Below are 13,249 nucleotides of genomic sequence, written 5' to 3'. Positions count from 1 at the left end.
AGAGAGAGAGAGAGAGAGAGAGAGAGAGAGAGAGAGAGAGAGAGAGAGAGAGAGAAAACTGTAACTGCGGATCTTGTGAGAACGGTAACAAAACGAGACATGTCAGATCTCCGAACCCATTGCAATAGATGGCCGCTCCTGCGGCCATCAATAAGAACTTGAAAAAATGACCACTTGAAATCTTTTATTTACAGGACTGAGCTACATAGAAGCAAAAAGTGCTTCAGTGTTTTACCCGGAGGCTTTTTGACATTTCTGTCCCATTTTACTTTTAAAACGTTTAAACCGGGAATGCGCTAATTGAAAGGGTTTTATAAAGTTCTGTGTTTATGTGGAGGTTTCTTTGGGCGTTACTGCCAGAACACTTTACATCCCCGTTGTCAGTGTGCAGCACACTGAGTTACTGCGGCAGTGTCACATGCGAAACAGCGGGTCGGCCTACTTTTATTTCGGGTGGGCGTCACCCGATTTTAGTTTCAAAAGAGTCCGGCAGCACCGAAACTGTGAAAGTAGTGCCCTTCACTATACGTCCCAAAAACATTTTCAGCACATAGTTTTATAGGTATACAACTGCGAAACTGAACAGGCAACACACCTTCTCAGGTTCGACAGTGAGTCAAAAATAAAGGATGTGTGATCGGAAACCCAAACCGCATGTTTCTTGTTGAAAAAACCTGCTGGCAAAAACAGAGACTCAGAGTTCAGAGTACTCCGCCAACAGTTTCGCAGCGAGAAACCACCGACTGGCCCTAGTTACTAAAAATAACTCCACCGTTCAAAGTTATTTACATCCAGCGAGAACCCGACCCGACCCGACCTCTTTCTCGGCGCTGCGATTGGATGCAGAAAGAGGAACACGAACGTGTCTTTCCCCCACCACGGAGCTCCTCATTACATATTCATATTGTTATTTTCGTACACGATAAACCCCCATTTTTAATGCAGAAAAAAGTTGCAAGCAAAACTTATCTGAGATTTATTCGTGTTGTTTTTAATCTACTGGATTGAGTTTGAACGACCGATAAGCAAGATTTCAAACACACACGCTCGCAGCGCTCTAAATTCTGCTGAGCGGAGGTTTCTACAACCAGTTGTGCTGCGGCGCTCGACACAAGCAAGAAGACGGGAACGAACAGGACGACAAACCCCCGATTGAACTGACGGTTACGGCTATCCCTTGAGGTTCTAGGATTCATCCGAAAACTTCAGGGACTCTCCGACCATGGACTTCCTTTATGAACACGAACGAAAATTTAGTGACTTCGAAGATCCAGACATGACGGATATAATGGGACCGGACATGTTCGCCACTACAAGCATGGTAAGTACGCCTGTGATGAAACCACAGCAGCCGACACTTTCCATATGTTCGTAAAATGTTCGATTTTGATACCTCAGCAAAACTGCTAGACCTTTGCATTTGTGTTGTTCGTGCACTTCGTGTAATACTAATGTCTTTGACACTGTCGTGTTTAGTTCTTGTCTTGATGTCTTGTTTTTCAAAATGTTATTTTGCCGATCGTGCCTTGGGGTCCTGTCACATGGGACCGGCGTGACAGGGGTACGCCCATGTGTTTACAATAGCTCCGGAACGCATGGTTGGCTTTCTAAGTCCACTCTTTACGTCACACCTTTCACCTTGCCCGTGGTAAACAGTTAAGCCGTTTGTAATTATAGGTACATAATTCCAAAGTGTAGTACGTCAAGATTTGTTCAGGGACTACAGAATCTGGTTGTCAACAGGCATCAGTCTTGACCTTTTGTTTGAAAAACAGATGAACCATATGGGGGCAAAAAGCGTGACTGTAGACATAAACTGTAAGTGGTAAGTTAAGAAGGGGTAGCGGTATTGTGAAATGCCCGGTGGCGTGACTTTACTATGGTGCCTAATCAGTTGTACAGCATGACTTGACGTTCTTTAAAAAAAACAGAGATCCTGTAGAAAATTCTCTTACTCATGCTTTGCCTTTTAAAAAGGGTATGGGGTTGTGCATTCGGTATTGAAGAGTGCTCACACACAAGCACACTGACTTTGTGATAATTAGATAAAGATTTTTTTTATAGAATTATCAAACATAACAGAAAAAGAATCGGTTTGACAAATTTAAATCTAAAATAAAGAATAAGTCTTCGTGCTGTCATGCAACATTTCCACACGAAGTTTGACTTCGTAAAAATTCAAAATTCTTGCTGTTAGAACAAAGTCTTCCAGCATAGTGAAAGTTATATAATACCAATTGAGGTAAAACAAGAACAAGAATTTAATCCGCCATATAGCCATTGGTATTTGTCCTGGTGTGTAAAAAACAGATGTTAAAACTTTTCTACTGGTGATACTGATCGGTTTGTTTGTGAAGAATTTCCTGTTTGACGTTTGTGTGCTTTTGTCAAATGTTGTAACTTCTGTTATTTTTGTTGTTGTTTATTTCAATTTTTTCACTCTGTTCAGTCAGTGTTTTGAATTTCCACACTTGAATACATTCTCAGATTTAGCATTTATTATAAGATATCATAAAGTAAAGAAAGTCAAGCCTATAATCCAGTGTTATTACAAGCCTATAATCTAGTGTTATTAAAAGCCTATAATCCAGTGTTATTACAAGCCTACAATCCAGTGTTATTACAAGCCTATAATCCAGTGTTATTACAAGCCTATAATCCAGTGTTATTACAAGCCTATAATCCAGTGTTATTACAAGCCTATAATCCAGTGTTATTACAAGCCTATTAATAATCCAGTGTTATTAAATTACGTAAATGTAGTATGTCATAAAACAGTTGTATAGTGCTTTATGGTAATAATGATGCTGATTGGCACTGCCCTGAGTGTAGCACTATTCTAACTATATGTGAGACAGATCCTTTGCATACTTTTCTGTTTCAGTGTTTGTAAACTTGTGCACACTTTTGAACAGGCGTGCCGCGTTTTCTTCCTTTTAGTTTGATACAAGTAGTTGCTGACAAAACCAGCAACAAGCAGGAATCCTTATGAACATGTTATACTTATAAAAGAAGTCAGCTACTAATGCACACTTCTGTTGAAAGAGCAAGCCCAAATTGTATCATGCTAGCAGATACCAAGTCAAGTCAAGTCAATATTTATTTCAAAAACCCCTAGGGTTACATGAATAAAATAAAAATTGCAATAAACACGACAAAAAAGATATACCATGCTATCAAGTATCATTGTCAACCTCCGAGTCCGAGCTAAGGTGAAATTGTTGTTATTGCGTCTGTCTGTCAGTAAGCATCCTCAGTGGAATCTCTACAGTCACAAAGGGTAACCGGTTCCACAAACGGGTCATAAAGATCTATCACCTGTCACCCCACTCAGTGGCTGAATATCACCCCCCCTCGGCTAGGGGGGTATCAGCTGGCCTGCAGTAACAGTCAGGCAGTTGAGACAGGTGTACAGCACTGATCACAAGTGTGCAAACAGTTACTGAGTTAGCCAAGCAGTGTCAATAGCCGGACTGTTGTGGCTCAGGGCCGGACCCAGGGGGGAGGGTTCCAGGGGTTCTGGAACCCCACCCCTGGAAAAAGCATGTACCTTGCTTTGAGTGTTTTTTTTATATTAGTTTTAGCACCAAAACAATGCTGCTCTTAACCCTCAAAACAAGGCCCAGATTGCACAGATTTTAACCGTTTTTCAAAAATTTTCCGGGGGAGCATGCCCCCGGACCCACAAAATGAGGAACATGCGCAGTCACAAACAATCCATAAGCTTAACAAGTCGAACAGCATACAAGCTGCTTCAGACAGACACATGATGAAATGGAAAAGTACATCTGCAGATGCAACCCCACAAAATCAAAAAGAAAGCTTTCGCTTCGTAGTAAACTAGACATTTCGGCTTCAGTAGATACTTTTTGTTACCCCATCCTTCCCTCCCACCCCTCTTCGATTCGCAGTAAACGCGACAATGTCGGCTTCGGTAGTTACGTCGCAGGAAATCGACAAACCCGTTAAGACAGAGTTGAGATAATGAAGCAAAGTATCAGGCTACGAAACCTTCACATGATGGAGAGTCATGGGTAAAACTCCAAGATAAATAAGATGGGTGAGTGTATGGGGGTCGGAGAAAGCAAGGATATGGGTATAAGATAGACTGGACTAGTGTATGGATTGGGGTGTTTGATAGCTGCTTTCATTACGATAGACTGGACTAGTGTATGGATTGGGGTGTTTGATAGATAGACTGGACTAGTGTATGGATTGGGGTGTTTGATAGATAGACTGGACTAGTGTATGGATTGGGGTGTTTGATAGATAGACTGGAATAGTGTATGGATTGGGGTGTTTGATAGCTGCTTTCATTAAGATAGACTGGACTAGTGTATGGATTGGGGTGTTTGATAGATAGACTGGAATAGTGTATGGATTGGGGTGTTTGATAGCTGCTTTCATTAAGATAGACTGGACTAGTGTATGGATTGGGGTGTTTGATAGATAGACTGGAATAGTGTATGGATTGGGGTGTTTGATAGCTGCTTTCATTAAGATAGACTGGACTAGTGTATGGATTGGGGTGTTTGATAGATAGACTGGACTAGTGTATGGATTGGGGTGTTTGGACTAGTGTATGGATTGGGCTGTTTGATAGCTGCTTTTATTACGCTGACACTGGCCCAGCGGCTACTGCTACTGCTAAATTCACTGAACCGCAGTCCGCCAAGTCCAGATCTTCGAGTAGTAGCTGGAGTCTCACTTTGTGGTGACCCGGGTGAGAGGGTGGTCGAATGTGTGGGGGTGGGTTGGGGTGGGGGAAGGGGTGTGATGAAGAAAGGGTGTGGTAGAGGCTGGGTGACACGAGCATCAAGATAAGAAAATAACGATTGAATCTAGACTTGATGAAATATATCTCTCGCAAGGAGGTAAGGTATTGATTTGTGTGTTGGTTGGATTGAAATCTACATCCCCGCGGTATGGCGGGTAACATCTGGCTACAGGGAAAAGGCCGCTCCGCTCGGGAGAGTGGAGCAGGCTGTTGCAATTCGATTTTACTTAGAACCAAATTTATTTATATTACCACTGGATGGAGTGCTTTTAGTACTCTTACAGTATGACTTTATTTCCTAGTTATTTCTTTAGTTGAAGTTTGCAACGAAGACTTATGAGCTGAGTGCGCCAACCATAGAATGTTGCACCATTTGCGAAATTTAAAACTATTGATTACGAGGTACGGCAAGGATTGTTTAGTGTTCTTGTTTCTTTTGTGTACACATTTTCATGATTGATCCCAAGATAACTTTTCATTTTCCGGTGGGCTATTCAAGAAAGAATTAAAACGGAATCTCTCCGTCGCAACTCCCTATACCATCTCCTATTTTGCTGCAAGAATATTGAAAGGATGCAATAAATGATATATTGCACGCTCATGCAAATTAAGCCCAATCATTTTCCACATTCATTTGAAACGAGTTTGTCAGTATTTTGATTCAAACAGCCAACAACAAAGTCATTAGCACAGTCAATACAGTGAGAAGGACTGTCGCACATCAACTTTGCTTTGACTGCATTGCATATAATTATGTTTTGCATCAGCACACAACTGAGGACAGTGCATTGTCAGTGATGGCGATTCTATATAACTTTTGGCCATAGCTTGTGTTAGTCGATGACATACATCAGATATGATGCTCCCTTCAGCGCAGATAAACTCCTCTCATCAAGTCATGTTGACACTAACAATTGACATGTCATTCTGTAGCGGTATGACGAACTTGTGTGGTTATTTTTGATTCATTGTCGGTTGTTGAGGAGGTCGAATCCCGGGCACGTGAAAAAACAAACATGTCGGCAAGGCACACACAAACCACGTTATTATTATTAAATTTCTTTTAAATTTGTTTAAATTTTTTATTAACCTTACTCCTATATTATTTCCGTAGTCAGACCTTTTCTCTGTCCAGCTCTCATTCTGTCTCTCTGTCTGTCTCTCTGTCTCTGTCTCTCTCTGTCTCTCTCTCTCTCTCTCTCTCACACACACACACACACACAATCATACCCTCACGCATGTCCACCGCCCCCCGCCTCCTTCTCTCTCCGTAGGTCTTAGTTTCACACCAAAAAGAAAAGTCTCATGGCTCATTCTACCTGTTAGACACCGAAAACTCCAAACTGTTTCCTTACCTTGCAAGTTGACACAATGATAAACAATCAAAATAGTCAAAATACTTCAACTATCCTACAACTAAAACTTGTACAGAGAAAGGTTAGAGGAAAATGAAAGCAAAGCAAGAGAGACAGTGCACCAACACGTCTTCACAGGACGGAAACCATTCGTTCAGATACGTATTCCCGCGTTCTATCTCACGTGACCATTCCTCTCGGAATTGTGGGAGATAAAACGTATGTTGATCTCATTCACCGCCCAAGGTAATGTACAACTGCAACTTTAGAAGTTTAATTCGGGAAAGTTGAGAAGTTCAGTCAGTCTATTTATACTTAGTAGCCGTTCTTGTGCCTGTGGTTTGAACATTTTCAAAGTGCGGAAATTACCGATGTTATGAACTTTGTTCCGTGTTGGAAAGGGTTTCTGTTTACTGTACCTTTGGAATCATGTCACTGTTTCAGCATGCTACTGATACGGGCAAACCTGTTGTGTTCGCACTGACATCGCTTTATTGATAACGATAATGATGGGCCCGGGAAGAAACCTTTTGACCGCTCTACTCTATTTATCATATTTCATCACTCTGTTGAGATAAAAAAAAAATTAATCATGTATGTTGTTGTAAATTTATCGGTAACAGAATATCGTACACATGAGAGAGAGAGAGAGAGAGAGAGAGAGAGAGAGAGAGAGAGAGAGAGAGAGAGAGAGAGAGAGAGAGAGAGAGAGAGAGAGAGAGAGAGAGAGAGAGAGAGAGAGAGAGAGAGAGAGAGAGAGAGAGAGAGAGAGAGAGAGAGAGAGAGAGAGAGAGAGAGAGAGAGAGAGAGAGAGAGAGAGAGAGAGAGAGAGAGAGAGAGCAAAACATACGCACAAACCTCTTTCTCTCTCTTGCTCTCCCATGACCCCTAAACCTCATAGAAATGAACTTCAGTGGAGGACATAATTCACCATAAATTTCCTACACCGTAATACGTGATTACCAATTTCCTCTTACATTATTCGTTACATTCCTTGTGTACTTAGTCATAAGAACCAACATAATTGTGTACTTAGTCATAAGAACCAACACAATTGTGTACTTAGTCATAAGAACCAACACAATTGTGTACTTAGTCATAAGAACCAACATAATTGTGTACTTAGTCATAAGAACCAACATAATTGTGTGTTCGCTCTAAAGTGCAAGTGAGTGTCATCTGCGTTCCTTTGCCAAATTAATTTTTCACTTGCACCAGGACGAAATAAGAATACTCATAAATTGTATAATAATCAATTATTTAATATCTCTTAATTTATGAAGTGTATGCAATATTTGAGTGAAAAGTTACTACAGGTCTTCGTCAACTCAACCTTCCAAATTTCGTAACAATCTTTGCAATACCTTCACGGGTAGATGATTATTTTAATTAAAATAAACTGTCTTCAATCAGCATTGAAGTTGGGGCCGGGAGAGGGGTCACAAAACACTATTCACTTTTCGATCTTGAAAACGAACCATGCACGTTCCGTCGACGAATCACACGCGAATATTGCTCATTTCGAATTACACTAAATATATATTTTTCTTTTACAGCAATCCATGCAGGAGACCTTTCACAGAGTTTCAGTGATGTATACAAAGCTCTTATACACAGTTAGGAGAAGTAAAATTAAAAATCATTCGGATAATTATGTGTGACAACTGCAGTAAAAGCTTATGCGGGCAGCGACTCTGTTGAACAAAGGCCAAAAACTGGAAACATAAAACGAAGGCTACATGACTTGCAGTGAGGGATTGAGCTGGTTTTTACAAGCCAAAGTTCTATAGACGGCAGTGTGAAAGAACCAAATGCAAGAGGCATACATGTAATACTTATGATAAAATGAACAGCAGAGTTGGACCCCGCCCATACTGCTACCCCAGTTACACCCTTAACAAAGTTTCAGAGAAGTGTGCATACCCGCAATGCGGTGTTTTTCTTTTGCCAGCCAACTAGTAGTACGTAATGCTAGGGTTATTACTTTTTTCTCATCCATGAAACAGATTTTGTTTTAAATGGTGTGCCATGTGTGCCGTTACGTATTATGCAGTTCTGTCACCACCTGGAATGACCATTTCGCCAAGCTAAAAAGAAGAACAAAAATATTTTAAAAAAGTACAAAAGGAAGAAGATTATGATCTTGTGTCAAATTGTGCAATGAGACTCCGAGTAACAGGAATTTGAGTTTCAAGTAGAAGCATTAACCGTCCATAAACATCCTTCAGTTTTTAGTGGTTACCTGCAGTATAAAAGTGTTTTTAAAAGAGATTTTAACGGGACTTTTCAGAAAGTGCTTTCCATCTCAGAATGTTAAATTACACACGCAGAGTTTTAAACGGGAATTGTCTGCAAGTGAATATTTGCAGGATCATATGTAACATGACGCAGAGTTTTAAACGGGAATTGTCTGCAAGTGAATATTTGCAGGATCATATGTAACATGACGCAGACTGAGATTCACACAAACGATCGAGATTTAGACAGGACAAGTCCGAAAGTGATTATTGTCAGTATGTTATCGGTGACGTCCCCATTCGCCGCTTCCCATCTCGCCGCTTCCCATCTCGCCGCTTCCCATCTCGCCGCCAATTATCTTGAGTTTTGCAAGAGAGGCGATCCACCGCTTCCCATCTCGCCGCCAGTCATGTCATGTGTTGTCGAACATCGCGACGAACATCCTTTGTTTACGCATTTCCAATGCATTTTTTCTCCGATCTTTTTGTCTATTCAAAACTGGAACTGGTTGTAAAAAATACATTTTCCTCCCCGACTAGTGGTCACGATCTGGAGAGCCATGGTTGTGAAGTGACTTTCACAGAACAGAAATTAGGTAAACTCTGGTGAACGTAGGATACGGTAAACTCAGGAAAAACTCAGGTAAACGTATCAATTTGTTTAACCAGTTTTGCACGAGAAACCTCTTTGCATAGGATACGGTAAACTCAGGTAAACGTGTTATTTTTTTTATAATCTGTTTGCACGAGAAACGTCAAATTCATCGCATGAAATACACGGGGGCGAGATGGCACTGCTTGGGGAGGGGGGGGGGGGGGCGAGATGGCACCCTTGACAGTTTGAAACTGAAGCAAGTAGACCGTGAAGTCGGCGACTACAAAGCGGCGGCGAGATGGGCGGCGGCGAGTCGGTACCTCGTCATGTTAACTGACACAGGCCGTAGAGATTTAAACTTAGGGCTCGTCATGTTAACTGACACAGGCCGTAGAGATTTAAACTTAGGGCTCGTCATGTTAACTGACACAGGCCGTAGAGAGTTAAACTTAGGGCTCGTCATGTTAACTGACACAGGCCGTAGAGATTTAAACTTAGGGCTCGTCATGTTAACTGACACAGGCCGTAGAGATTTAAACTTAGGGCTCGTCATGTTAACTCACACAGGCCGTAGAGATTTAAAACTTAGGGCTCGTCTGATAAGCACTGCCCTTGGGTCACAGCTTGCTTAGAGTTGAAGGGGGGGGGGGGGGGGGGGGGGCGACAGTCAGGATTCAGTCCAGAAAAGCCCCGCTGTGACGGGCTGCATTTGTTGGCCTGCTGTGCTGCGAGCGAAAGCCGCAAGCTGCTAAACCACTACTGCACATCACAGTGTGTGTGTTGTTGGCCGCATAGTCATACAGACACAACTTGTGAGTGACGTGGTGCGTTCCCTTTGCTGTGTCTGCTGTAGTGAAGGCTCTCCTTCTCTCTTGGGATGCTTCCTGTCAGTTTCGGAGATTTTGTGCATAATTTGCGTTTTAAAGGACCGTTTATATACTACATACCGTGTTTGTTATGACTTTACGTGGAAGTCATTGATCGGATACTAAGTTCCACTCTTAACACGCCAACGTGGAACAACAGTCAACCGCGAACAACGGGAGTTCAAACATCGATACTTTTTGCTGTAGACTATTCGTGCTCTGTCAACAACTTTGATACCAGAAGCCATGTCACAGTGGCTGCAGCACTGGAACCCGTTTAGGGAACCAGGTGGAACTATCGCAGACGATTTAGATCTCCTGCAAGCGATGGACCAAAGTTCTCAAGAGACTTTCTTCGAGGCACCGAGCTTCGGCGAGGATACTAGCTTTTCTGACGCAACTCTATGCAGCGCTGCTGCCTTTGGTTTTGAGTATGGCGGTGCTGAAGAGAGTGGTACGGTTGTAAACAATTGGTTTGGGCGTATTCCGTCTGGAACTTCAGGCCACATTCTGCGACAGGTAAAGTTACTGGTTTTGTGGTGTGATGTCAGATTGTAATGGAGCAGAATGTTGTGGCTGGTATTTAATCTGAGCTTACTTTAGTTTTAAAGTTGGTGCTACGCTCAGTCAGCATGTTTCGTGTAAACAATGGCGCATCCTTTTCTTACTGATTGAAAGGGCGTCCACAGACACACGCACGCACGTACACACACACACACACACACACACACACACACACACACACACAATACGCACACACACACACACACACACAATACGCACACACATACACACTCACATGTATACACACACACACTGTATGTCAGTCAGCCTCTTTCGCGTACACACAGGCTCATGCTGAGAGAGACCGAGAAAGAGGGACAGCACGCAATTCAAATTATTGTCATAGTCAAATTATTGTCATATAGTCAAATTATTGTCATATAGTCAAATTTGGCCCAAAAAAGCAGTAGGCCTACTCGTACACGCTGTGAAATCTCATCTACATTAATTGATTTCTCTAGCAGTAGCATGGAACAACAAGACGCCACAGTACAGGCCACAGTACATCAATATGTAATGACAATTACAGCCCCGTCAGTACAAGCAGCAAGTACAATCTATATTAATACACTATAATGTACCTTCAGGGCTCGACGTCAGAAGTGCTACCAAAACGAGGCCAAGCTATAGATAAGACTGTGAAGAAAAGACGAAGAAACAAACCCACAAGAGGATGTGTCAAATCTATAGATATCTTATTATATGCATAAGATAGGTACATGAACTAGATCCGTCATACCCCACAAAGTAGGCAAAGGGGCATATCTATGTTTGTTCAGTAGCTCACTTTGCTCAGTACCTGCTTTGTGTGTATGTTGAAGTAACTGTAACAGGAGTGTTATGAAGGAGCCGGGAGTGTCTGACGAGGAAATGTCCGTTTTGAAAGATTTTGCTTGCTCTGCGAAAAGACCTCCTCTCCCATACGTCTCTCTCTTTGTGCGTGCGTGTGCGTGGCTGTGTGCGTGTGTGTGTGTCTGTTTGTGTGTTCGATGTGAATCAGTCGTAATTCAGAGCTTTTATTGAATTCATCTGTCTGTCTGTCTCTTTCTCTCTCTGTCTCAGTCTCTCTCTCTGGGGAGGGGAATGCTGGGGGAGGGAGGGAGAGGGGGGGGGGGGGTGGAGGTGGTGGTGGAGGTGTGTTTCAAGCATGCAAATCGCCTCTTACGGAAATCAAACAGCATGCAAATTCATGACAGAGTTGTTATTGCCGAAGAATATCACAAACATTGCATACATAACATATAGCCTGAGGCAAGGGGGAGGTCAAATCGACATAAATTAACACCAAATTTATGCACACATTGATCACATTACGACAACAAAGCAAATCTTCTCTTTCAGATGTCAAAGTCTGCCCCCTTTGTTGTTTGATAACACTTAACCCGTCGACAGAAACTAATTTGTAATTTCCCCACAGACATGCATCGCTTTGCACAAACTTAACTTGTCTCGACGTTTTTGCTTACACACAGAAATATGATGGATGCATTATTAAACCGTAGAGTAGAAAGTGTAGATTTAATCACAACTTATATATATCTGAGTAGAGGGAAGGGTGGACTTTTATCAAGATATCTGAGTTGCTAGAAATAATTACAGCAAGTTCGCAATATTAAGACCCAGCTTTGCTGCGCTTTTGTAGCTTGAGACTTCCGTGACAAAGACAGGTGATGAGATGTAGACTTCTGTGACAAAGACAGGTGATGAGATGTAGACTTCCGTGACAAAGACAGGTGATGAGATGTAGATAAGGCCAACATAACGAAGTCTTTAGAGGAGGGGTTCATCGATCTTGCTTCTTATATTATAATATAATAGTTAGCCCTTGTCATTTAGTGTTTGCTCACAAGTTTATTGATAAAGGCTCGCCACCCAGGGACACGATAAATGACAAACCTTTCAGGGTCTCTCGCTTTAATTAACAATAACAGTGTTTTGGGACGAAAGTTTATGGGGAGGTCCGACCACTGCTTATCTGTTGTTAATTAGTTTTCTGTCATTTTGTGTGCCCGGTGAACTCGGGACAAGTTAAAACAGGTAGAGGTGGGGTGTGTGTGTGTGGGGGGGTCTGTGTGTGTGGGTGTGTGTGTGTGGGGGGGTCTGTGTGTGTGTATGTGGGGGGTCTGTGTGTGTATGTGTGGGGTCTGTGTGTGGGGGGTCTGTGTGTGTGGGGGGTCTCTGTGTGTGGGGGGTCTGAGGGTGTGACAGTGCCGCCTCAACTTTTACAAAAAGCCGGATATGACGTCATCAAAGGTATTTATCGAAAAAAAGAAAAAAATGTCCGGGGATATCATTCCCAGGAACTCTCATGTAAAATTTCATAAAGATCGGTCCGGTAGTTTGGTCTGAATCGCTCTACACACACACACGCACAGACACACACACATACACCACACTCTCGTCTCGATTCCCCCCTCTACGTTAAAACATTTAGTCAAAACTTGACTAAATGTAAAAAGAAGAAAAAAAGGGAATAAAATAAGGTTTGAAGCAGCCTGCATGCAACTGAAGTAAAAAAACCCACAAAAACCAACAAAAAAACAACAACATAACAACTGTCTTTTGAAACTGCTGTAACATTCCTTGGTGTGACGCATGGTCATGGGCATTATTAATGTCTTGATTTTTATTACATGCACAGATCACAGCAGCTTAGATCAAAGCAACCGTCTTTACATTTAGTCAAGTTTTGACTACATGTTTTAACATAGATAGTCACCTGGCTGGCTATAGTGGAAAGGTTACTTTTGGTGGTCACATTAGATATTATGTTTTTTGGAAAGTTCGTTTTATTTGCAGCCACAGTTCGGTAAACGACAAATGGCTAAACCCAACCACCTAAGAATGAGAAGCGT

The 13,249-nt window shown here is 42.1% G+C and overlaps 1 protein-coding gene across 4 annotated transcripts in view; it reads left to right on the top strand.

Annotated features, from left to right (window-relative positions):
- The first annotated feature begins 1,077 nt into the window (after positions 1 to 1,077).
- The window catches only part of LOC138961364 (cyclic AMP-responsive element-binding protein 3-like protein 2), a 57,154-nt gene continuing 44,982 nt past the window's right edge, over positions 1,078 to 13,249 (top strand). Inside the window, exon 1 of one of the 4 annotated variants that reach the window (XM_070332977.1) lies at positions 1,078 to 1,321. In XM_070332977.1, the coding sequence (XP_070189078.1) occupies positions 1,223 to 1,321 (99 nt within the window). In that variant the 5' untranslated portion in view covers positions 1,078 to 1,222. Of the gene's footprint in view, positions 1,322 to 9,758; positions 10,350 to 13,249 lie in introns of those variants that run through there. The other 3 variants (XM_070332975.1, XM_070332974.1, XM_070332976.1) reach the window with 3 other exon arrangements.

This window comes from Littorina saxatilis, linkage group LG3 (assembly GCF_037325665.1).
Source record: "Littorina saxatilis isolate snail1 linkage group LG3, US_GU_Lsax_2.0, whole genome shotgun sequence".
Taxonomy (NCBI): domain Eukaryota; kingdom Metazoa; phylum Mollusca; class Gastropoda; order Littorinimorpha; family Littorinidae; genus Littorina; species Littorina saxatilis.
The sequence above is the reverse complement of the archived record's forward strand: the minus strand, read 5'-3'. Positions and strand labels throughout refer to the sequence as shown.